Genomic DNA, 25,316 nt, shown 5'->3' with positions numbered 1-25,316 from the left:
CGGTTGGATCAATCACAAAGGACCAAAAATCTAGAAATCTGGTGGCTATCTGCCCTACAGGGTAGAAATGGGAACTCCCTAGGGGCCGCAGCACCTACCTACACTAGGCAGCCCACCTCCATGCACACGCATTCTTTTTCATTTCCATACCTCCCCACTCCAACCTCTCCACTCACCGGCAAACCCAGTTTGACGGCATCCACAGGTTGCCGGAAGGGCCATGCAAACTGATGTTTCCATAGAGCCTTCATCACCACCTTGTGCAGATATTGCAACTGGTTGGTAACCCGTCCTGGCTTTTTGGGATTGGACACCTCAGGAGGTGGTGGGTTGGCAGGGGTTAGTTGCAAAGCCGGCACTGAAGCCATTGTGGGACTCTCGAATCCCTCATACAATAGAGACGGCTTTCGAATCCTTTTCCCAGGCGCTGCTGCTTCTGGGCCCAGGCCCAGTAACCCTGCATTCCCCTCCCCAGGGAGCCTGTGAAGATAGGAAACAAAATCAGATGTGGTAATCTGGTGGAATTTAGTAGAATTCCACAGTTTACAGATTTGCACTCAGCACATCTAGGCTTGGAATCAAGTGAAAACAGTGGTAAAGATTATGAAAACGAATCCAGTATCCAAACAATCCGTGGAGCTTTTGTTCTTGTACCTCTTATCGCCTTTTCTATACCCACAGAAGCCCTATCTTCTGAGTTCTTAAAATCTGATAGGCTTCTTCACCTGTTTTAAAGTGAAAAAGCCCAAGTAGCTTCTCATAGGGCCCAGCCATTTAAGAATCACAGCCTTACGAGGACAGAACTTAAGCAAAATGGGTGGAGCCAAGAAACTCAAGCCCCAAGCTTCCTCCTCACTAGGGGCTTGGTGGTTGCCATGGTGGTTGAGCCTGAGGGGAAAGGATCTAAAGAAACAAAACAGAAAATTTCATAAATCGCTGATGAGACAGACACCTAAGAATCCACCTGTACAGAAGGGATCAGCATTCTCCACAAAGCTCGGAATAGTTAACTCCAAACAACGGGCCAGCAATCTAACGGATCCATACCAAGAAAAAAAAGGAACCAGACAAGAGAGTATTTGTCAGACTTCACAGCCTGGAATACCTCAAGCTACCAGCTTCCAGGAATTAACTATTCGCAAATTCAGTCTCCTCCGTCGAAAGGACTCAAAAAACAGAGCTATCTGAACAGTCAAGGTCAGCAAATTCCCCCATAAAAGTGATACAGACCTCCCCCTACCCAATCTCTGCCAAAAGCTGCGATGCCATTAACAGGCTCCACTGTAGCATCACCTCTAGACATCAAAGGCCAACAATGCATCAAGTTTACGTTCTCTCTGGGGCTCCTCAGGACCAGGTGTTACCCAAGGCCCAAGATCTCATTGTTTACATCCCAGAGCTTAGCTCCACCTTTCTACCCTGAAGGAAACTCTCAATGGTACCTCTCATATACACACACACAAACGACAAGAAATCCAATCTTCTGCAACACAACACACTCCTCTCAACACAAAACCAAACCACTCACGGAAAAGTGACCTATCCCCGACATTAGGAACCCAGAGTAAGAGTGGGCCTTGTACCCTACTCAGGGAATCCCCGTTTCCAGTCCCCAAAGCTCTATCACCATGGCAACCCTGTAAAGCACAAGATGTGGCCACGAACCCCAGCCACTGAAGGCCGGACAAACGGTCGCTTAGACACCAGACCCACTACCCTCAGGACCTGCTGCCCCATCCAAGTCCTCCCCCGTTGCATATTCCGCCGCCACCTCGCTCTGCCCGACTCAGCCAAAATCTGACCACAGCGGAAAAGTAACGTGTAAATTACCTGCGCTCCTTCCATACGTAGGATCTGCGGCCGCTACCACAGTCCCCAAACCGCCGCTCACCCCCCTCCGCGAGCCTCGACAGCCAACAGTTGCGCCACGAAACAGCAACGCGCCCGAGTCGGTTCCGCACTCCCTCCGAACTCGGCACCTCACCCGCGCGCGCCGCAGCCCCCCAACGCCCCCTTCCCACACGCGGCTCGCAGGGACGTACTTGTTGTGGGGAGTCACGTTTTGCAGCATCTTGACCACGGGGAACCGGCGCTGCCCTCAGCCGCGGAAAGTCCGGGTGGCCTCGGTTCCCCTTACCTCCCGGTCCAGCATAACCCGGGAAGTGGGGGGAGGGCGGGGGCCGCTGCCCTCGGCCCTCCAGGCGACAACCCACCCCGCCGGGCTGGCACGAAAGCAATCTCCTCCGCTGTCCCTCGGAGAATTCCCAGCAGCTTGGCGCGCTCCGCAGGAGGCGGACAGCGAGAAAATGGCGGCGGCCTCAGCTGAGGCGGGCGACCGAAAGGGGACGGGCTCTTCAAACCCCAGGACGGCCCCCGATCCCAGACACCGTCGCCAATACTGCCCGCCGTTGGTCTGCAAGGATCCCCTCTTCCTGCCAGGACCGTCCGGGGCGGACGACGTCCCGTTTCGATCTCGGATGGAGGCGGATGAACACGAAAAATGGTTTAGGGAGCCGCCGCCTCCATCTTTGAAATCCTCTTGAGGGCGGAGTAGAGGGGGTGGACAGACTCCGAGAACTGGGCGGGGCCCGAAAAAGGGGAGCTTCGGGGGCTTCTATGGGGTCTGTACTGTCCGCCGGGGCCGGTCATAGGCCGAGACGAAGGCCATTTCCAAGCGGATGGACGTGGATTGTAATGGCGGCCCCAGACGACTCGAAGGCTCTGTGTAGATACGCAGAATCCTCCAGCTCGTTCTAGAGGCTGCTCCACTCCAGCGCGAAATGGCGCCTCCGAGCCCCGCGCCAGCCCTTTATATATAGGCAAGGGGGAGGAGCCTCGCCGCTCATGCGCGCCACCGTGCTCGCGATTTCCCCCACCCCCTTCGCGCGCGCTCGCTCGCTCACGCGCGTGAAGAAGCAGAGTCGAAGGGGGAGGAACACCTCTCCGCGGGAGCGTTTTCTATTGGTCGGCGGAAGCGATGACGTCATAAACCTCATTTCCAAAGCGTCAGTCACCAGGCAGAAGAGTGCCGCATAGACCCCCAAGGAAGCGGCAACCTGCCACATCTCTGAGCCAATTGGCTGCGCTGTGGTTCGGCAACTCCAGGGAAAGAGGGAGGTTGGCAGGGGTGCAGCACCCTCTCCCTGCCTCCCCTTCCAACAAAGTCTTTCCAGCCGTCCAAGCCCAGTGCGACTGGCGACTGCCAAGCTTGGGCAGGTCGTGCCATTCGTAGTTCCTCCATTGGCCAGGCCGGCAGGATTGGAGGGGGCCGCGTGGGCGTAGCCAGGATCGGCCCGCCGGGGTGTGGCCACAGGACGCTGGCGGTGGTTGTTCTCGGGAATGAGGCGGCCGCCGCAGTGAAGAACCTGAAATGAGGAAGAAGACGCCATCTTAGAAGCCGCGGCCTGCCACTGGCAAACGGCCGAGGGCTCCCAAACACAGCGAGGAAGGCACCTAACGTTCCTGTGCTTCGCAATCAAAAGTGCAGAATTAACCAGAGCCTTCAAATCCTCTTCCTTCCCCAGGCCAAGCAGTCGAAATAAAAAACGCGCCCCAGAATCTACCCTCTGTGAACTCAAAGGCTTCTCTCCAAGGCAACTAAACAGAGACCACGTTCTAAATACTTGCACCCCAAGCACCTTTTCAATCCCTCCCTCTGATACCTTCAGTTACCAATACAAATATCTACCTGGTCGACAAAACCTCGGCAACCCTTTAGTGGGAGCAAAATCTCCAACAAAAGCACCCGTATACCCTGTAAAATGAAACCCACCTCCTCCCCAAACTTCTCTCCGGTGTCTGGCTCAGAGCGGAAAAAACAAGGCCTTCGAGGGGCGAATCAGGGTGCGCACCCTCCCCCTCCTGGCGAGCTCAGACCTCTCCCCACGCTGCCCGCCCTTCCCCCCTCTCCGAAGGCGGGCCCGCACCCTCTCTTAGGGTCCTGGCGTCGGGGGGGCGGAAGGGCTCCCCCATCCCCCCCACGAGGGTCCGGAGTCCTCCCCACGGAGCGGCTGGTCTATCGGTCAGCGCCAGGGAGGAGGGCGAGCGGAGGAGGCGGCGGCTGCGGCTCCGACTAGCCCTCCCCCTCCTCCTCTCCCCTCCCCCCTCCCCCCGGGCCGTCCGCCTCCGAGGAGGGGCAGGAGCCATTTTGGGAGCTCAATTTCGCCCCCTCCCCCCCAGCCCACTCAATCTTTCCCACCACCTAGTAACCTGAATAAGGTTACAGACTACGTGTGAATAGAGTCGCAGCGCAAAGTTAGGATCGCTAAAGCCATCGCTTGGACTTCCCCGGTCCCCTTCAAAGAGAGGGAAAGAATTTCCCCCGCCCAGCCTTTAGTTGGGGGCCCTCCCCCCCTCCTCTTTGTCCCCTTTTCTGGCTACCAAGTAAGAAAACAGTCTATGCGTATCTGAATAAGGAAATTAATCATGAAAGTCAAAGAATATAAGATCCGCCCCCCCCGCCCCAACCGCAGGGCTTCGTGAGGGCATAAGTCCTCGAACTGTTACCCTCTTTCCTTCGTAGCAGCCCTGGAGCCTTAACCTCGGTTACTGCGTCTAAAATGGCCGTCAACCTTTCGTCTTCTCGACCACCAGACTCGGGCAAACCCTGCGGGGGTGGGGGGGAAGCACGCACAGGGACGGCAGTCTCTCCTCTCCTCCCCCCCTCCGATCAGGCCTCGGCCTCAAAAGTACAAGCGGGCCCGCCCGGGTGGCTGCAGCAAGGAGAGCAATGACACAGCAACTTTCGCAGAGGCCTTCTCCCCTCCCCCTCCCCCTAGTGGCCCAGCCTCCCCAATCTGCCATTCTTCCAGGAGGGGCCTTGCAAATCTGCACAGAGGCCTATCTGAGGGCCGGTCTGGGAAGAAAAAGTTAAGAGGTCGAGAGACCACAGGGCCTTATTAGAAAGTAGAAGGGCATCCAGACATTCTGGCTTATTTCCCTGCATTCCGGAAAATCACTGTTCTCCTCTGCCTCCCAAGCGTCCCTTCCCCCAAATGAGTCACACGGGAGGCTACTTGTACTCAGTAATTTGGAAAAGTAACTCTTCCCTCCTTTCCGCTCCCTCCTCCGCAATACACAAGGAGAGACTGTTCAGGAGTGGGGGAGGGGGTGCAGAAGGCAAAAGACACCACCCAGGAGAAAACTGAAACTTTGGGAGCTGTGAAATCATTCCAGGTCCCGAGACTCACTCTCCTGTGTCTCAAGCCACGATTTTCAACCTCTCCCGAGACCCCCGTTGGGCCTGGTTCCTGATCCAAAGAAGACCCCAAGCTTCTAGCCTGCAAACTCTCCCCAGCCGGTGATAGACACATGCTCAGCTAAGACCCCGCCGGGGCAACCAAGGTTTATTCAGAAGGCTCCGCAGGCCAGGTCCACGTGAATGCACACAAATTCGATAACCCACTCGAAGCGTAACCTCCACCATGCCATGTGATGACTGCCAGGTTCCTACCGCTGACACAACAGCAGCACAGAAATGCTCCTTCTACAGCCTCTGGGGAGAAAGGGAGTGGGCGCCTGGGAACAATCTCAGTTCACAGCCTGGGTTGCCAACTCTCAGCATTCCCCTCTAGGAGTAGGAACTATAGTCACCACTCCCACTCCTCAGCCCACTAGATCACCCCACCCTCAGGCCGCCAAAAGGATCCCTTCTCACCTGGCTCCAGGCTCCTGTACCCCCAAGGGACGAATGGAATCGGGGGGGGGGGGTCATACCGCCCCCAGGCCCCTTTGCCCTCCAACTGGTAAGAAGACAGAGGTTGGCCATTCCCCTCCCCCACCCAAGGGGCCCTCGCCTGCTCGCCCCCTCCCCGCTCCCATTGGCTGTAAATTGTTTGAAGGACAAATGCTCCCACCCTCAGGGTTCTTCTCTGCACCCCAAGAATCTCCTTCTCGGACTCCCCACCATTGGTTAGACATTTAAATGACTGACAACATGCCCGCCCGGCAAGGGCCCCTTCTCACCTGGATCCCGGAACCTTCCAGGGGGGCTCCACTGTTCCCCTTGGCTTGGTGCGGGGGGAGGATGTAATCCGGGGTGTCACCCCCCCCGGAAACTGAGGTTGAGTTGGGGGAGGGGGCGTAGCCCCCAGCCCCTCCCTTCCCGGCCGAGCTGGGGGGTGGGGAGAGCATCGGGACCGCGCGGCCACGTCAGCGTCACCCAGATTGGCTGATCCGGGTCACGTGCCAGCCACCCCCCCCTCCCCACCACCACGGGGGCCGATTTTTCCGAAGGTTCTCGGGGGTCGCGCAAGGGGCCAAGGGAGCCGCATGGCCCAGGCCTTTCTCTACACACCCAAAGCACCCTAACGCCGCTGCTTCTCCACATCCTCGGCTGCCTATCCCGCTGTCCTCGACCCTATCCCCCCCACTACTAGCGCCGTACGGGTTCAGCATGGCTGCCGCAGCCCGGGAACGTGCACTGCGCAGGCGCAAGGGTGCGACCGGCTTGGGGGAGGGGAAAGGAGAGTGGGAGGCCGCGGGGAGGGCGTCAGTGCGCAGGCGTGAGCCGTGGCCCCCGCGGCTGGTCTCGGAGCGCGCGCAGTAGGTGGGGCGGAAGCGGGCGCGGCGCGCGCCCTCCCGCCTCAGCAGCCCCTCCCCCACTGCAGGCGGCCTCGCGGGGCGTCCTGAGGTGGCCCAACTCGGTTCCTTTTCCGCAGGCGTGAGGGGTGGCTTGGGACGCCCGGGCCCGGAGTCCAGCGGGAGCGCGCGCTGCTGAGCTGTTGTCAGTGGAGGAGGATGGGGCCTGGACCTGGAGTTGTGAGGGTTTGCAGGGTGGGGTCCCTCCGCGGTGTAGTGTGGTTCCACGGCGGGAGTGTTGGCACCACCCTCGTCGTGCCTGCGGCGGGGAGCGGAGGTGTGGGCGGTTGACGTGGGCATTGTGTTCGGCCTCTTTGTCTCAGGCCCGTAACCGCTCAATTCGCCTGAGTCTACCTAGACTTCCTTACTTTATTGAATGCTGCGGGGCGAGGGGGAGGGGGGGTGTCTGGACTCTGCATGCTGCAAAACTTAATAGCCTTCTGATCACTTCCTTTTGCTTTGAGCAACTTTGGGATTCTTAGGGTATGAGCCACCCAGGTATGAATTTGTAATGAACCTTGCTCTGTTCCAAACTCTGATGTTTAGATTGATGAGCCTCACTGTGCAGGAGGCACAGGGGCTTCCGAATTTGGTAACATAGGGATGGTTGGCACCTAAAGCTTTGTTCCTGGGCAGTAACCCCACCCATGACCCTCAGAGTGTGGTTCAGTCTGTAGTTCATTACCCGCACTCCCCTCCCACAGACCGGAGCAGCGAGGCCAACTTGCCTGAGAACTCTTTGGCTTTGCGTTTCCCACCTGTCAACGGGCCGTGTATGTCTCTTTACCATTTTATCAGTACTAGAAGTCCTCTTTTCGGATTAAAGACACGTATTTTCCTTTCGACTTGTCAACCCGATCTGTTACTCTGAAGCTTTCCATTTTCTACCAATTGGCGTTTTAAACTGCTCCCTTCTAGGTTTTTCCCCTCCTAAAAATAAGGAAAGAAAGAAAATAACCTTAATCAATACCATATCCCCTTGTGGACTCTCTTATGTACTTGTCAGCTCCCTTTCCCAGTCAAGACCTGAAATTGTGTTAATTTTCCTCTCTCTGCCTCATTTCCCATTCTTTAGCCCATTTCTTCCACTACTGACACTGTCTTGGCCAATGTCACCAAGGACCTTCTAATTGGCAAAATCAGGAAGCACTTTTCAGCTTTCACCTTATTTGACCTCACTGAAGTATTTGACATTTGATCAGGCTTCCTTCCTGAAATTCTCCGCACCCTTAATTTCTGTGACTACTTCTCACTTGTTTCTTTTCCTGCTTGTCCTGCTGTTCCTTTGGTGTCCTTTGTGGACTCTTCTTTAACCTGTGTTGATGTTTGCCCAGATTTTGCCTCAGTTTGCTTCTAATTGTGTTTATCTTTTCTAAGTAATCTCACTCAGTGGCTCACAGCCTCTCAAATCTGTATCTTTAGTTCAGTCAACTCAACTGAGCAAAACTCAGTACTTAATTTTACCACTTAGATAGCCCTGACACTTAAACACGTTCAAAACAGTGTAAACTATATGCAGCCTAGACCTGCTCCTTCTATTAGTGTATTATCCTGGCTGATAGCAGTAATTCAGCCAAAAAACCTAGAATCTGGGGGCCGTTCTTGATTTATTTTTCTCACAGTTTTGTATCCCCTTGACTTACCATTGTCCCTCTGATACAGCTATTGACTCACCCTCTGCCCTAGTCGGATCACCTGAGCTGTATCAACAGCTTCCTAACTGATTTGCTTGTCTCTAAAGCTGCACTGTTCATTATGGTAGCCACTAGCCATATGTGGCTGTTTGACACTAAATACTGTTTTAAATTTAGTTCCTCAGGTGCCCTAGCCACATTTTAAGTTCTCATTAGCCCGGTGTGGCTTGCAGCTGTTGTATTGGACAGGACAAATTACAGAGCATTTCCATCACTGAAGAAAGTTCTCTGGGACATTGCTGCTCTAGATTTTCCTCTCTCCCTCTGCCACAACACTGCCAGGAATGAGCTTTCCAAAATACAACTGGAGCCATATGCTGCTGTTAGTGAAAAGTGAAGTCGCTCAGTCGTATCCAGCTCTTTGTGACCCCGTGGACTGTAGCCTACTAGGCTCCTCTTTCCAAGGGATTCTCCAAGCAAGAATACTAGAGTGGGTTGCCATTTCCTTCTCCAGGGGAGCTCCCCAGCCCAGGGATCGAACCCAGGTCTCCCGCATTGCGGGCAGACGCTTTAACCTCTGAGCCACCAGGGAAGCCCTGAAAGTGAAGTCACTCAGTCGTGTCTGACTGTTTGTGACCCCGTGGACTATAGCCTGCCAGGCTTCTCCGTCCATGGGATTTTCCAGGCAAGAATACTGGAGTGGGTTGCCATTTCCTTCACACATTGCCTGTGGGATAAAGTTCAAATTCCTGTGCTGGCCAGAAAGGTCTGCCTACCTCTCCAGCATCATGTCTAGCCACTTGTTCATGGGCCCTATACTCCAGCCATATTGAACTGTTCCCCAACATGCCATTTTGTCTTGCACTATATTTCACACACACTGCTCTCACTACATGAAATAGGCTTTTGCTCAGTCCATGTAAGCCCAAATACCATCATCCAAAAAGCCTACCCTTGCCTTCCAAATTGAGATGACTGCTCATCCTTTGGTGTCTCTTTCTCTTATAATTGCACCTTTCACAGTGAATGGCATGTGAGCCATTCACTGTGAGCCACGTTTCCCTCCCTTACTTGATTTTGATCCTGAGAACAGGTCCATGCTATAGTCTTTAAAACAAGGACAGCAGCAAACTTCCAGCTTCTGGCTCAGGATCTGGCCAATAAGAGGTGCTCACACAATATGCAAATGTTGAAGCAAGTTGATGTTTAAGTATGTGACTTAGGTAAGATTGTAATGTTTGTGGTTGGGGGGCTCCATGCATAGTATGGGAGGAGTACTTGTAGTGAGACAAAATTATTGTTATCAGATAAACATTTGAGACACTGGGATTGTGTGAGAAAAGACAGAACAGAGCAGGTCATTTTCACAGAGCATTGCAGTTCAGTCTGGCCAGATAGAATAAGTTACAAGAAGTAGAGCCAGAGGAGACTGGAAGGTACATTTACTTGAGGCAACATGATGAATTCCAGTGCTGTTAAATTTGGACCTAATAGGGAACCACTGAAAGTTATTGAGCAACAGCTTGATCGGAATTATATCATTGAATAGGAATTCTGTCTTTATATCTGCGGTGGCTATCACTGTACCTGTTAATAAACACCAAATAAAAATGTCAGGTGTTAGAAGGAGAGGAGGCTGGTGGTAGCTAACATTTATTGAGTTGAAATGTCTCGGACCCTACTAAAAGTGCTTTATGTGTATGAACTCTTCTAATCCTTGTAACCCTATAAAGTAGATTCTATTGTTATCACTCCCATTTTTCAAATGAAGCAACTAAAGCAAGAGATGTTAAATAAACATGGTTACATGTTTAATAAGCGTCTGGAGTTGGGATTTGAACCCAGGAAGTCTGCCACTGAATGGTATGTTATTCTGGTTGTCAGGCGAAGCAGGTATTTCAAAGTCTAAGGTTGAGATTTGAGGAAAAAAGATTGGTAGAGGTAGATTTGGGAGTCACCTTTGAGGTATAGTTTGAATCTGTCATGCAGGTAGGTGAGATTTGTAAGGGAGGAAGTATGGGACAATTTAGTTGTAGGTTAAGCATCGAGATCTGGGTTACATCCTCACACAGGCAGCAAGAATAGGAAGTGGAGCCAGTGGAAGAACATCAAACAAAAGCAGAACAACGTAATATGAGCAACCCGGAACAAGAGAGGGCTCCGGTGAGGACCTCACGTTTATTGAATGTATGACTAATCAGGAGTTTTTTAAGCTTGTCTGCGCTATGGACTTGGGCAATTTGGTGGAGCCTTTGGACCTTGTCTGATGATAATATTTGTAAGGGCATAAATACGCAGTTATCAAAGTATTTAAGGAACTGCGTGATGATTTAGTAATATGTATTCCCTTACTAATAGAATGCTAGTACAGTAAGTTAAATGATTTATTTCAAGTCTAACAACTCATAATTGTAGAGATATCCATTTTGAGACTGTGATATGAAATGTTAATTGACGGTGATCTCTATTGATGATAACATTACACATACTGTTGATACTACAAAGACTTGTTCTTTTCATTGATAAAGTTAAGTTTCAGTTAGTTAGATGTTCTTAAAATTAAAGGTGGCTCTTTATTCCATCCAGGTCCATGGACCCCCGAATGTTATGGCATAAAGGTGGCTCTTTTTATTCCATCCAGGTTCACGGACCCCTGAATGTTATGGCATGTGGACTGCAGGTTAAGAAGCCCTGTTCTTTTCTTTCTTTATTTTTGGATTGTGCTGTACAGCTTGTGAATCTTAGTTCCCTAACCAGGGATTGAACCAGGTAGGGGAAGCACCAAGCCTAAGCACTGGTCTGCCAGGGAATTCCCAAGAACCCCTATTCTGATTGAACAAGGACACAAGATCCTGCACAGGGTGTGAGAGCATGAAGAAAGGGGAAAAACTCATTAGGTTGGTAATTGGGGATTGTCATTGACAGTGGAGAGCCGTTTCTGTCATCTAGGGATAGAGGTCAAAGTACAGGGAATCTGAAAACCCAGGCCAGGTAATTCAGACTGAATCTTGTAGAAAGGGAGGAGCTGCTTAATTTTTTTGAAAGGAGAAGCTAGAGTTACTTTTATAGGAAGACGTACTTAACAGCGTGCACCATGGATTGGCTTTGGAGGGACTGGAGGTAGATCAGGTAGGAACCACAGCATACATTCACACATGGAATGAAAAGGAATAAAGTCATCACAGCATTAGAACTAATTGCACTTAGAAACCTCACTGTGGTTCAGGAGGCCCTATGTGGTCTTGCTTCTTCCTGCCTCTTGCCTCATATCTGTCTGTTGTCTCTTATCAGTAATTACTGTACGCCAGCCACACAGGCTCTCCTTGACCTCCAGCCCCTCGCCTGCCTCAGAGCCTTCTCTCCCTCCCACCGCTTTGCCAACCCCTACTCACACTTCATATCCCATCACAATGTCACTAGGTTCCATTTCAGTTAGTCTTTCTATGGGGTCTCAGTTCTTTTCCTTTATGCTGCCTTTTACAATTTGTTTTTGTAGGTTTGTATGTTTACTTATTTAATGTCTCTAGATATTAGAGACAAGTTTTCATTAGATTACAAGTTTGATCATGTAGGTGCCTGGTACCCGGCATACTATCAAGTACATAGAGGACAGTCCATAAATATTTGCTAAATAAGTGAATGAACCTCTTTGAGCCAAGGATTTCTTATTTATATAATGGTAATAGTAAATTCCAACTTTGCAGAGTAGTTGACAATTGCTACTGCTGCTAAGTCACTTCAGTCGTGTCCGACTCTGTTCGACCCCATAGGCAGCAGCCCACCAGACTCCCCTGTCCCTGGGATTCTCCAGGCAAGAACATTGGAGTGGGTTGCCATTTCCTTCTCCAATGCATGAAAGTGAAAAGTGAAAGTGAAGTCGCTAAGTCGTGTCTGACTCCATGGACTGCAGCCCACCAGGCTCCTCCATCCATGGGATTTTCCAGGCAAGAGTACTGGAGTGGGGTGCCATTGCCTTCTCCGAGTTGACAGCATTTCTGTATTCTAATAATGCAGCCAAAAAGGAAGAATGAATATGGATGTGAAGAGATACCCTGAGCAGGAAATGAAGGGAAGGATGGGAGCTGGGTGGCCAGGTTTACTCTGGGCTGTGGCAGAGGGGAAGGAGAAAATGAAAAGCGGGGTGGTGTGCATGGGGAAGGCATTGGGAGTGAAGATGTTTGTAGAGTGGCCCATAGACATGCCTGGTGAGATTTACTGTTGAAATACCAGTATTAGAAGAAACAACCTATCATTCATCTAAGGCTTGCAGATTCTTCCAGGCCCAGTTTTGCACCTTCAGTAACCTACAGCCCATTTATTCATACAATGAGCAGTCACTTGGTGGTGGGCTTTCTTGGTACATGCTGAGAGTGTAAAAAAAGAACAGGATAAGATCCCTTGAGACCCTGCAGTGGGAGTGAGGTGACTAAAGCAGACATTAACAGAATGATAAAATACAGATGATGGGAAGGGCAGGCCAGTGCTATGGACGCATACTGAGGAGGTCCCTCATCTCCACTCTGGGTTCCAAGGCTTTCTGAGGGAGCTGAAATTTCAAAGGACTAATACAGAGATAGATTAAGAGGGTCCAGATCATTTAAGTATGTCAAGGAAGGCAGACTGTAGAGAACTATTGAAGGTTTTCATATAAATATGATGTGATCAAATGTACTAGTAAAAAGATGCCCATGGCAGCACTGGTAAATGAGAGATTGGAGGCAGAGAGATCAACTCTAAGAAAACTGCAGTAATCCAGGAAAAAAAATCTAACCACTGAGGGCCTGAAGCAGTAGGAATGGAGGACAGACTCAGGAGATATGGGAGAGGTAGGATCGATAGTGAACAACTGGACGAGATGGTTTGAGGAAGGTGAAGTTGTCAGACTTGACTCCCACATTTGTGACTCATCTGATTGGGTAGACAGTCCGCCTACACCTGAGCTCTTGAATATGGGAGCTGGAGCATGCTGGGAAGGGAAGGTGGTGAGGTTAGTTTTGTAAATTTTGAGATGGAAGTACATTCAGTGTAGTAATTCCTGAACTTAATTTGCCTAAAAATTCATTACTGAACGTTTAACAGAGGTTTATGAGACATCATGTAAAATAGGAAAGTAATTAAAAAAAATAAAAGCACAATTTGAAAACCACAAGAGTGCTTTCGATTTCAAACTTTCTCTTAGACATTTTTGAGATAGTCAGGGGGGAAAAATGAACACAAGACTGGGTTAAGTTAAGCAATCATTTTTAATTTTGTTACTTGTAGTGATAGTATGGCAGTTAAAGGAAAATTTATTATAGATACTCTTAGAAATGTTTCCTTGTGAAATATAATGATAGCATTTGTTTAAATACTCTAGAAAAAAAAGTCTGTGGAATAGGAGAATAGATGTAACAAGAATGGAAGACTTTTGGCATGTTTAAATTATTGAAACTTCAAGCATATAGGGGGGGACTTCCTTAAGCCAGTGCTTAAGAATCTGTCCTGCAATGCAGGGGAGCAGACTTAGACCCCTGGATGGGGAACTAAGATCCTGCACGCTGCAGAGCAGCTAAGCCTACGTGCTGCAACTGCTGAGCCTGTGAAGTTGCTCGGTCGCGTGCGACTCTTTGCAGTCCCATGGACAGTAGCCTGCCAGCCTCTGTCCATGGCATTTTCCAGGCAAGAGTACTAGAGTGGGTCGCCATTTCCTTCTCCAGGGGATCTTCCAAACCTGGGGATTGAACCCATGTCTCCTGCCTTGCAGGAGATGCTTTACCCTCCGAACCACAGAGGAAGCCCAACTGAGTCAAGAGTATATGCACTGCAATGAGAAAGGTCCTGCATGATGCAACAAAGACCTCACGTGCTGCAACTGAGACCTGATGCAGCCAGATTAAAAAAAAAACAGTGGTGTGTGGGGGTTTACTATTCTTTTGTGTTTGTTTGAAATTTTCCGTGATAAAAAATTTCAGGGACTTTCCTGGTGGTCCAGTGGCTAAGACTCTGAGCTCCCAATGCAGGGAGCCAGGGTTCGAACCCTGGTCAGGGAACTAGAGCCCACATGCTGCAACTAAGACCCAGAGCAGCCAAATAAACAAAATTAAAAAAAAATTCAAACTTGGTCATAGATCTAAAGGAAATCATTTAGTGGAATATAAATATTATAATTAATTAATCAACATTGAGTCAAGTCATAAAGTATATTTTGAATTTGTGGCAAGACCTGTGATAGATAAGTCATCAAGTAGATGATAGATATCATTTGGGAGTTGACTGGGAAATGCTGTCTGAATATTTATACACAGATTTCACATTATGTTTATGCCTTAGGTGATCTCATGCCATTGTCTGGGATGCTGTATGTTCAAGATAGCTATGTTGAGGTGGTTGTTTGGTTTGTGATAATTCTCTTTTCTTCAGGAATAGCTCTAAGACACAGAGATGATATTGTGCCTGGCCACCACTAATTGATCCAGAGGTCCATACCTAATACAAGCTGAGACAGTCAGATTGTCTCTTGTAGCAACATGAAACTTGAAAGATAAGATGCTGGAGGCCTTTGAAGATGAGGTATATTAATGGCAACTCAACCCCTGCTGCTAAGGGCCCTGTGACTCCCCTTCCTGAGACTAGCTGATTTATCCCTTTTGATTTTGGGAGCTAGCTCTATATCCATCCAGTAAATCCCCCCTTTAAGGGGCTTCCATTGTGGCTGACGGAGAAGGCAATGGCACCCCACTCCAGTACTCTGGCCTGGAAAATCCCATGGATGGAGGAGCCTGGTGGGCTGCAGTCCATGGGGTCGCTAAGAGTCGGACACGACTGAGCGACTTCACTTTCACTTTTCACTTCCATGCATTGGAGAAGGAAATGGCAACCCACTCCAGTGTTCTTGCCTGGAGAATCCCAGGGACGGGGGAGCCTGGTGGGCTGCCGTCTATGGGGTCGCACAGAGTCAGACACGACTGAAGTGACTTAGCAGCATGGTGGCTGAGATGGTAAAGAATCTGCCTGCAATGCAAGAGACCTGGGTTCAATCCCTAGGTCAGGAAGATCCCCTGGAGCAGGAAATGGCAGTCCACTCTGGTGTTCTTGCTTGGAGGATTCCATGGACACGGGCCTGGTGGGCTATAGTCTGTGGGGCCACAAAGAGTTGGACACAACTGAGTGACTAATGGGCTTCCCAGGTAGCTTAGCTGATAAAGAATCCACCTGCAATTCAGGAGACCCCAGTTCAATTCCCGGGTCAGGAAGTTCCCCTGGAGCCAGGGACAGGCTACCCATTCCGGTATTCTTGGGCTTCCCTGGCGGCTCAGACGGTAAAGAATCCACCTGCAATGCAGGAGACTTGGGTTCGAACCCTGGGTTGGGAAGATCCCCTGGAGGAGGGCATGGCAACCCACTCCAGTATTCTTGCCTGGAGAATTCCACGGACAGAGGAGCCTGGTGGACTACAGTCCATGGGGTCACAAAGAGTCAGATGTGACTGAACGACTAAGCATAGCACAGAGTGACTAATGCTTTGACTTTTCGCTTAAAAGTTAAGTTAGCTAGGATTGATTTCTGTTGCTTAAAATCAAAATAACCTTATTAAAGTATTGCATAAAAGAAATTACTGTATAAACATCTTTGGTGTCTTATTATATCTGTTGAAATACATTTATAAATAAAAATTCCTACTATCAAATTCACATTTACAAAAATTTCTTGTGGGACCCTATTTTGTGGTGAGTACAATTTGAGAACCGCTGTGTACAACATCCAAGTGGAGATCCCTAAAGGCATCTCCTTTAGGTTTGGTGTAAGGATGGTGGAATCAACAAGGTCTGAGCCAAAGAGGGGAATTTGGAAAATGTCAGCAAGTAGGTGGTAATGGAAGGTAAGTGAGGGTAAATGCCATCGAGAGCAGGTGTAGAGTATAAGAGAAGAGGGTGAGGACAAAACTCCAGGAACTTAAGGGTTAGCTGAAAGGAGTCCATAAAGGTGACAGGATGCCAGAGAAGTTGGAGGAAAAACTAGGAGAGAGTGCTGTCAGGGATGCCAAAAAATAAACCGTTTTAGGAAGCAGGGCATGGCCAACGGTGTCAAATGTTGCTGAGACTGCAAAGAGTCCATTTAATTTAGCAACACAAAGATGTTGAACTGTTTCATTGTTTAGGGTTAAGGATTAAATGGCAAATATGAAAGAGAGATGGTTGCCCACAACTTTTTCAGGAAACTTGGCTCTGTCAAGAAATAGAAAATGGGGCAGGAGTACAGACAGATGAAGGGCTGGGTGTTAGAAAGCCGGGACCTATTGGGTTCACAGGTGTAAGGGCTCTATTTTCAGAGGCATTCATATCTCATCAAAGACAGTGAGTTACTGGGATACAGAACTGGCCACCTTCCCTTGCTTGCAATTCCCACTTCCCCAAACGGATGACATACTATTTTTGAGATATCTATTAATGGAGGTTGTTGCACGGTCCTGGGAGGAAGAAGAATTACATAGAGGGAAGGGTAGTTATAAATGTTTTAACTTGTTCCCATTGTACAGGGAAAGAATAATTAACCACAGCCTTGCCTCCATCTTAATGATGGACGGTTGAATTTCTCTGCATGCTGGACTTATCTACACTGTACTCTTGGTGGGGAGCTTGGATCCTCTTTGCCTTGTCCCTCCACCCAATGTATTGCAGGGTCTGCCCCCACGTGTTCCTAGAGCTCCCACGAGTCCTCGTGTTCCTCCCCCAGACCTCCTGAACAGTGTTAATCTGGGACACGTTAACGAATTGCCATCCCCAAGGAGGACTGGGGCTCTTTGGAGGGGGGGTTTATTTTGGGTCCCCCACCCCACTTCTGACCACACATAGAACCGTGTGCAGCAAACTATGGTCTGAGTAATATTCTGCCCATCTGCTTTTATATGGCCCAGGAACTCAGAATGGTTTTTTGTTTATAAATGATTGGAAAAAAAAGTGAAAGAATTGGGGACATCCCTGGCCATCCAGTGGTTAAGACTCCACACTTCCAATGCAGGGGACTCAAGTTTGATCCCTGATCAGGGAACTGAGATCCCACATGCCTTTGACCAATAAATAAATGATTTGAAGACTCTGCCTGACTACCCTTGCTCTCTCCCCCGACCATAAAAAAAAGGATTATATTTTGTGACTCATCAAAATGATATGAAATTTAATTTTCAATGATTTATTATCTGGTCCTCTATAGAAAAATGTTGCTCACTCCTGGTGTAGAACTGTAGGTGGCCATATGCCATCTGTCTCCAGCGATAGTTTTGGTGATGTTAATATGACAGTGATGGTGAAAGCTGCTGTCGTATCCAACGCTTTGTGACCCCATGGACTGTAGCCTGCCAGACTCCTCTGTCCATGGAATTCTCCAGGCCAGAATACTGGAGTGGGTAGCTGTTCCCTTCTCCAGGAATATTCCAAACCTAGGGATGAAACCCAGGTCTCCCTCATTGCAGATGGATTCTTTACTGTCTGAGTCACCTCCTCTCTAATTTACTAGGGCTTTCCTGGTGGCTCAGATGGTAAAGAATCTGCCTGCAATGCAGGAGACGTGGGTTCTATCCCTGGGTTGGGGAGATCCCCTGGAGAAAAGAGTGGTTACCCACTCCAATATTTTTGCCTGGAAAATCCCATGGACAGAGGAGCTTGACGGGCTTAGTCCATGTTGCAGAGTCCGGTTGCAGAGTCGGACACGACTGAACGACTAACACTACTTTCCTAAGGGGCTGAATCTTCCCCTCCACAGGAATTACTGATGGATTAATCCACAAAGGAAGCCTACCCCAACTCTGGCATTCTACCCACCACCACACACACACACACACACACACACTCACACACATGTATGTACCCTTTAGTGTTTGGGGATATGCAGAAAGTCATGGAGTGTTTGGGGCTGTTATGACTGCTATTGTTTGTTTCTCAGAAGGGAGTATGGATTTTGAAAGGACCGTGTTCACATAGATTGATTTCTAAGATTACTACTTAATTGCCACATTAGATTTTTCTCACTGCCTCCCCCTCAAACCCCTTCTGTCTTTCTTTTTCTTCTCTATCATACTTGCAGCATATACACTGACAGTTTCTTCCTCGTCTCCCACTTCTCAGCCCACCACAATCTGGAGTCCACTCCCACTACAATGCTGAAACTGCTCCCAACATATTTATCACCCATCTCATAATTACCAAATCCAAGGACGCTTTCCAGTCCTCCCTCAACTTCTGAGCAGCATCTGATAATGCTGATCTTGCCCTTCCTCGTGGAACATCTCTATTTCTCTGAATGCTCTTCGTCTTTTATTCTCTTAGCTCCTAGGATGCTCCTCCTGCCACCTGCTGCTGCTGCTGCTAAGTCGCTTCAGTCGTGTCCGACTCTGTGCAACCCCATAGGCGGCAGCCCACCAGGCTTCCCCGTCCCTGGGATTCTCCAGGCAAGAACACTGGAGTGGGTTGCCATTTCCTTCTCCAATGCATGAAAGTGAAAGTGAAGTCGCTCAGTCGTGTCCGACTCTTAGCGACCCCATGGACTGCAGCCTACCAGGCTCCTCCGCCCATGGGATTTTCCAGGCAAGAGTACTGGAGTGGGGTGCCATTGCCTTCTCCGCCTCCTGCCACCAGGTTCATACAAATCAGTGTACTGCAGTGACTAGTTAACACTTAGTGTCTGTGCCACAGCTTGTCTCCTATATTGTGTTCTAGACTGTTCTGTATAGGAGTCTGCAAAGTGTGTGTTTCCCAGCCTTCCTGGGAGGTTGGCTTCCTGTTAGATTCTCTCAGTAGGGTGCATGGGCTCATATTTATGCCTTAGGCAAGAGTTTAAACTCAGGACTTGGAATAGGCTCAGGTTTTCCTCTGGTGCTGGATATATGGATTGTCTTGGACACTTGGTCATCAAGAGGTGAAAGGGATGGGAGCAGCCAACGGTGCATCCTTTGTGTTGGGCATCTGCCTTAAAACTAGGATCCTGCATGCCGTGTGGTACAGCAGGAAGCAAAGAAACAAAAACCCCACCTGTCTTCTGGTGTAACAGAGCCTATATGATCTAGCTCTTGCCTAAATTTTTAGCTCATTTTTAATCAACTATACCCCAATAAACTTAAAAAAAAAAAGATAAAAAAGTAAAAAGTAACTCCTAAAAAAAAAAAAAATTCTAGCTCCTCTTGACATTCCACCTTCATCCCCTGCCTGTTACCAAACAGGAACACATGAACAACCTCCAACTATTACAGTCCAACTATACAGAGGTGTCCAAAGAGAGGAACTCTGAATGCCTTTGACCTTCACCCCTTTGCCTGCTCCTTGCCCTGGGTGGTTTTTCTCTCCTCACATTCTGCTGGCCTGTTTTTCCTTCAAGACTCTTATCAGCCTTCCTAATTACATCCCACTTATTCCTCCATCCTCAAACAGTCTGAAGAGCCCTGGGTCTGGGTGAGGGGGTGGGGTTTGCTGTGGGAGAATGAGCTTCCTCAGTTTATTATTTGGCCACGGGGTGGTGCTGCTCAGAAGAGTCCCTTGGTCTGGTTACAGGCTGAGGCTGACAGCCAGATACTAGAGAGGGATCCCCACCAGGAGGCAGACGTTCCTCCACTGCCTCCCCACGCCGCCAGCTACACCCCAAGGCTGGCCGGGTGAAAGAGCCAAGTCCTCAAAAGGTGGCTTGCCCCAGGTCTCTCCCCAGCAACTGATAACGTCAAACCCTACACTTTTCGTGATTGGCTTATCCAGAATGCCAAGGGCAGTGGAGGGAAGTGAGCTGGAGAAACATGATCTGGGAAGGAATTTGGGGACCTGGGTCAGCTGGCTGGTAGTTCCTAGCCCCCCGGGGAGGTGTGAAGATATGGATCATGAGCTGAGCCAGGAAGCTGCGCTGCTACGGCTGCTCTCCTTTCTGTGGCTGCTGCCCCTGTCCTGGACCGCCCCTGAAGGTATGACAGTACCTCTCATTGACTTCCATCCTGATTGGGGTAGAGCCTAGGGAGCCGGGGTATTTGAAAGGACAAGAGTGCTTAGTAAGCGGTGAAAGTGTGATGAGAGAGCAGAGACGACAGAATTGGGAAAGAGAGCCATGCTATGGATGAATGGTAAACAATGCCAGAGGTGCCTCGTAGGTTCCATTGAAGACAGTCTCTTGAAGCAGAGATTATTATATCCATTTTCCAGATGAAGGAAATGAGACTCAGAGTTTAAGTAACTTGGGCAAGTTCACCCCTTTGGTAAGTGGTAGAGCTGGGATTTGAACAAAACAGATGTTATCTCCACTGTTCCTACTTAGGAACCCTGCACTCTGAAATCAATTCACCTTACAATTCTTGAAAAACCTCTTAACTTTTTTGGTCCTTAGTTTCTTTCTCTGAAAAGAATGGAGTGGAATGGAAGAAGAACCTGGATGATCCCTCTTACTCTGTCTATCATTCTGGGTATTGGGTTTTGAGTAGAATCTTTCTGGCTGGGGAGATTCCTGCCAGGAGTTTCAAAGAATTAGGGATTATTTCCTGTAGCTATGGTACTATTCCCCCAGTCCTGTCTTTGCAAGATCTGCAGGGCTGAGGGAGGGAAGATATTTTTAGAGAGGCCTGGTGCCAATGAAGTGCCTGAAAATAAGCCTGGAGAGTGGTTTTATAGTCTGCCATGGACTTCCCTGGTGGCTCAGATGGTAAAGTGTCTGCCTATAATGCGGGATGCTGCTGCTGCTGCTGCTGCTAAGTCACTTCAGTCGTGTCCAACTCTGTGACCCCATAGACTGCAGCCCACCAGGCTCCCCTGTCCCTGGGATTCTCCAGGCAAGAACAATGGAGTGGGTTGCCATTGCCTTCTCCAGTGCATGAAAGTGAAAAGTGAAAGTGAAGTCGCTCAGTGGTGGCCGACTCTTAGCGACCCCATGGACTGCAGCCTACCAGGCTCCTCCATTCATGGGATTTTCCAGGCAAGAGTACTGGAGTGGGGTGCCATTGCCTTCTCCGATAATGCAGGATACTCGGGTTCAATCCCTGGGTAGGGAAGATCTCCTGGAGAAGGAAATGGCAACCCATTCCAGTATTCTTGCCTGGAAAATCCCACGGACGAAAGAGCCTGGTAGGCTACAGTCCATGGGGTCACAAAGAGTCGGACACGACTGAACACTTGTGTGTGTCTGAGTGTAGGATACGGTACTGTTGTCTATGGCTTAGATCATGACCATTCCTCCATCCACGTGAAGACTGGGAAACCCATCAGGCCCTTCACAAGTCAACAGGATGGCCTGGGAATTACACAAAGGTCTCTTCTGTGGGAGACAGTAGCCCTGTGCCAGGACTTCCCAGGTGGTGCTAGCAGTAAAGAACCTGCCTGCCAACTCGGGAGGTGGGTTCGACTCCTGGGTCGGGAAGATCCCCTGGAGGAGGAAATGGCAACCCACTCTAGTACTCCTGCCTGGAGAATCCCATGAACAGAGGAACCTGGTAGGCTACAGTCCATAGGGTCGCAAATAATTGAACATGACTGAATGGACTTAGCATGCACGCACACAACTCTGTGCCAGGATGCATGGCTTGGTTAGCAAAATGCAAGCTGAATTTGAGCCACAACTTACCTCCTTGGCTGGGTGCTTTGGGGCACAAAAATACAGTCAGTGCTGCAACTCTGTCAACTGAATTTGTCACTTTAGATCCTAGAACCTTTTACTTGTTATAGCTTTAGATGGTTGATGTTTTTATGGACTGGGAAAGTTTGGAGAGATTCTGTAATTTCTTTTTTGCCCCTATTGGGAGGCAGAGCCTAAGTGACAGACACAAGAGGGGTTGTAAACCCACCACTGCCCCCCTCGTCCCTGGAGCAGGGCTTGCTGTTTTCTTTTTTTTTTTAAATATTTATTTATTTGGCTGTGTTGGGTTTTAGTTGAGGTAAGCAGAATCTTCATTAGGTTATGCAGGATCTTTCGTTGCGGCAAATGGATTCTCTAGTTGTGGCACAAAGGCACCTAAACTATTGCTCAGTAGCTGCAGTGCACAGGCTTAGTTGCTTCTCAGCTGTGGGACCTTCGTTTCTCAACCAGGAGTCCAACCGAAGTCCCCTGCATCGCAAGGTGGATTCTTAACCACTGGACCACCAAGGAAGTCCCTTGCTGTTTTCTAAGCTAAAGGGGATCCCACCTCCCTGAACCCCACCCTGTCTCTTTTGCAGCTCCTGCTCCAGGGTGGAGGGATGAGCTACAAAACCACACGTTCCTGCACACAATGTACTGCCAGGACTGGAGCCCCAACGTGGCGCTCTCCGAGTCCTACGACGAGGACCAGCTTTTCTCCTTCGACTTTTCCCAGAGCATCCGAGTGCCTCGCTTGCCTGAATTTGCTGACTGGGCTCACCAGCACGGAGATACTTCTGACATTATGTTTGACAAAGGTTTTTGCCGGGCCATGATCGAGGAAATTGGCCCAGAACTTGAAGGGCAAATCCCAGTGTCTAGAGGTCAGGGCATTTTTCTGTAGGGGTGGGGAGGGGAGCTGCCCTCTTAACCTCATTATACACTGAATTTTTCCCTTTCACACCAATTCCCCATCTCTCATGCTTTCTGGTTCTCCCCTTGAACCTTGATTTTTCTACCACCCATGGTCTGCACTCTGTTTTTGTTGTGGGCAGAAGAAAAGCCCCTGGGGTGTAGTAATTCAAAATTATGGAACTTGATAAATTTAGCGGGGACCAACTGATGCCTTCTGACTGTTAGCACTTGTGCTGTGATTGATGCTCAGCAAGATGGAAGGGGAGAATGGAAGTATCTGCTGATGTGTCTGAATTTCATTTTATTTATTTATTTTAAAACTTGAGTTTATTAGGAAATGTTGATGGATCATAGTAGATGAAAGCCCTAGCTGAGTTAACGAAATGGTAGTTAACTGCCTTGGTAAACTAGGCTTAACTACATGGATTAAGTAAGCTCTGTTAATATTTATTTTATTATTCTGCCATAATTGTTTGGACATCACAATGTGTGTTTTTAATTGAAATATAGCTGATCCACAGTGCTGTGCCAATCTCTGCTGCACAGCCAAGTGACACAGTCATGCACATGCATACATTCCTTTTTAAATATTCTTCTCCATTATTGTTTATCCCAGGAGACTGGATATAATTCCCCATGCCACACAGCAGGACCTTGTTGTCCAACCGTTCTAAACGAAATAGTTGACAATCATAATGTGTTTTACTGTACATTTTTCAAGAGTTTAACAACAATACCACATCAAAACTGAGTTGACATTAATTGGATGACAAGGTAACTTTAAAAACATATATAAATGTGATGAGTATGTCTTTCAAATATGTCCAAACATATAGTTCTTGAAACGATCCTTAAAATCAGTATTTTCAATGTTTTTTACCAATTGGTTCTTTTTTTTCGGTGGTTACCTTTATTTTTTAATTTAATTTTTATTTTATATTGGAGCAGTTGATGTACAATGTTGTGTTAGTTTTAGGTGTACTTACACACATACATATATTCATTCTTTTTCAGTTTCTTTTCCCACATAGGTTATTACAGAATGTTGAGTAGAGTTCCTAGTGCTGTAAAGTAGGTCCTTATTGATTATTGATCTTATATATAGTAGTGTGTGTCTGTTAATCCCAAACTCCTGGTTAAAATGTGCCTGCATTTTTAATGAGAAGACAGCCCGTGGTCAGGTGCCCACGTGCGGTCCAGACCGGAAGTGCTGCAGGAAGTTAGGGTGGCGGGGCCGGCGGGGTCTGGCTGTGGTCCAGGTCTGGTTCTTGCCTGGGCAAAGACCTCCCCCAGAGCCCCAATTCCTCGTCTCTCCTCCATGTGCCACGGCCCTTCCATAAACGGGGGTCCCATCTGAGCTTCCTTCCCTCACGCCTCAATCCCCCCACAGGGTTCCCCATCGTTCAGGTGTTCACACTGAAGCCCCTGGAGTTTGGCAAGCCCAACACGCTGGTCTGTTTCATCAGTAATCTCTTTCCACCCACACTGACCGTGAACTGGCAGCATCAGTCGGCAACTGTGGAAGGAGCCGGGCCCACTTTTGTCTCCGCGGTTGATGGACTCACCTTCCAGGCCTTTTCCTACTTAAACGTCACACCAGCACCCTCTGATCTTTTCTCTTGCATCGTGACTCATGAGATCGATGGCTACACAGCAATTGCTTTTTGGGGTGAGACCCTTCTCCCTGGAAGCCGGGTTCCTTTGTGGGGCTGAAGAGAGGTGGACCCATGGGAGGGCTTGTTTCTCCACCTGGCCTTGTTCAGGCCATTCCCGCTCTGCGCCGAGCTCAGTCTTCCCAGTCTCGGGGTCTGCCCTGTCATAGACAGCCACGTCATCCCCAACCAGGTCTCGGGGCTGATCAGCTCCCCTTTTTCTCCAGTGCCCCAGAACGCGCTGCCCTCTGATCTTCTGGAGAATGTGCTGTGCGGCGTGGCCTTTGGCCTGGGTGTGCTGGGCATCATTGTTGGCTTGGTCCTCTTCTACTGCCGAAAGCCGTGCTTAGGGGGTACGTCGGGGTGTCTGGAGGGGGCGGGAGAGCCAGACACACTGGCGCACATGTGAGTTTGCCGGGGACCGTCTTGTGACCCAGGGAGCACCCAGTGGCCCTTGGGTGGGCAGGCCTGTATCTGCACACCCATCCTCCTGGTTGAGGCCCCGGATGCACACATGCAGTTACAGGTCGGGAGGATGTCTTTGCGTGGGGGAGGAGCAGCGGGGGAGCTGGAGGAAGGGTGTTTGGAGATGATCTGGAGACAAAGAGAGAGCAACTTCTGGCTGGTGTGTTGCTGGTGGGGAAGGCCCTTTGGGGATGAGAAGGACCCCCCCGATGTATTTTCTCCATCCTTCTTTCTCCTCAGGCTGACTCTTCCTGACCAGAGTCTGATGCCAACAGCTGCAGCCATCCAAGCAGGAGGTGTTCAGGTTCTCACATCCTGACCAGGATCTCTCCTTCCCAGAGCAGGAGGCCCTGGGACTCCTCTGGGGTGTGTGTGTGTGTGTGTGTGTGTGTGTGTGTGTGTCTGTGCGAGCGTGTGTTGTACCCAGGTTTCTCAGCTGAGGGCTCTGCATCCAGGGGAACCCAGAGTGGCCTTCTGATCACAACCCTGCCATGTCAAGGCAATAAATCTTATTTCTTAA

At 49.4% G+C, this 25,316-nt stretch overlaps 3 protein-coding genes across 7 annotated transcripts in view; 1 reads left to right on the top strand and 2 right to left on the bottom strand.

The window, feature by feature from the left end:
* Window positions 1-2,785, bottom strand: part of BRD2 (bromodomain containing 2) — an 8,477-nt gene extending 5,692 nt beyond the window's left edge. For both annotated transcript variants that reach the window (XM_086371095.1, XM_086371094.1), the window contains exons 1-2: window positions 2,043-2,785; window positions 177-480 (exon numbers count right to left, since the gene is read on the bottom strand). Coding sequence is in view for 1 of the 2 variants with exons in the window: in XM_086371094.1 (XP_086227220.1) it covers window positions 177-480; window positions 2,043-2,071 (333 nt within the window). In the remaining variant the exon portion in view is untranslated. The remainder of the gene's footprint in view (window positions 1-176; window positions 481-2,042) is intronic.
* On the bottom strand, window positions 2,166-6,496 carry LOC147346567 (uncharacterized). The gene is made up of 2 exons (XM_086371100.1): window positions 5,965-6,496; window positions 2,166-3,365 (listed from the first exon to the last, which is right to left on the bottom strand). Exons 1-2 carry the CDS (start codon window positions 6,130-6,132, stop codon window positions 2,754-2,756), a joined length of 780 nt encoding a protein of 259 aa, XP_086227226.1. The 5' UTR covers window positions 6,133-6,496; the 3' UTR covers window positions 2,166-2,753.
* Window positions 5,440-25,316, top strand: LOC147346566 (HLA class II histocompatibility antigen, DM alpha chain). Of its 4 annotated transcripts, none has more exons than XM_086371096.1 (5): window positions 5,440-5,744; window positions 22,364-22,648; window positions 24,070-24,348; window positions 24,559-24,684; window positions 25,037-25,316. In XM_086371096.1, the coding sequence occupies exons 1-5, from the start codon at window positions 5,477-5,479 to the stop codon at window positions 25,039-25,041; spliced, it is 963 nt and encodes a 320-aa protein (XP_086227222.1). In that variant the 5' UTR covers window positions 5,440-5,476; the 3' UTR covers window positions 25,042-25,316. The 4 variants fall into 4 exon arrangements, with proteins under 4 accessions (XP_086227222.1, XP_086227225.1, XP_086227224.1 ...); XM_086371099.1 differs by lacking the exon at window positions 5,440-5,744 and adding an exon at window positions 6,494-6,631; XM_086371098.1 differs by lacking the exon at window positions 5,440-5,744 and adding an exon at window positions 6,521-6,659.

Source organism: Bos grunniens, chromosome 23 (assembly GCF_055505025.1).
Source record: "Bos grunniens cultivar Pamir isolate PY7600 chromosome 23, Bosgru_T2T1.0, whole genome shotgun sequence".
NCBI lineage: Eukaryota > Metazoa > Chordata > Mammalia > Artiodactyla > Bovidae > Bos > Bos grunniens.
Note: the sequence above shows the minus strand (reverse complement) of the source record. Positions and strands in the feature narration are given on the sequence as shown.

Coding starts and splice junctions, on each gene's coding strand:
- LOC147346566 (XM_086371096.1), top strand. CDS start 5,477: ATGCTCCTTCTACAGCCTCTGGGGAGAAAGGGAGTGGGCGCCTGGGAA. Junction 5,745..22,363: donor GCCCCTTTGCCCTCCAACTG/GTAAGAAGACAG, acceptor TCTCTTTTGCAG/CTCCTGCTCCAGGGTGGAGG. Junction 24,349..24,558: donor CACAGCAATTGCTTTTTGGG/GTGAGACCCTTC, acceptor CTTTTTCTCCAG/TGCCCCAGAACGCGCTGCCC.
- LOC147346567 (XM_086371100.1), bottom strand. CDS start 6,132: ATGCTCTCCCCACCCCCCAGCTCGGCCGGGAAGGGAGGGGCTGGGGGC. Junction 3,366..5,964: donor TGGAAGGTTCCGGGATCCAG/GTGAGAAGGGGC, acceptor TCCTCATTTCAG/GTTCTTCACTGCGGCGGCCG.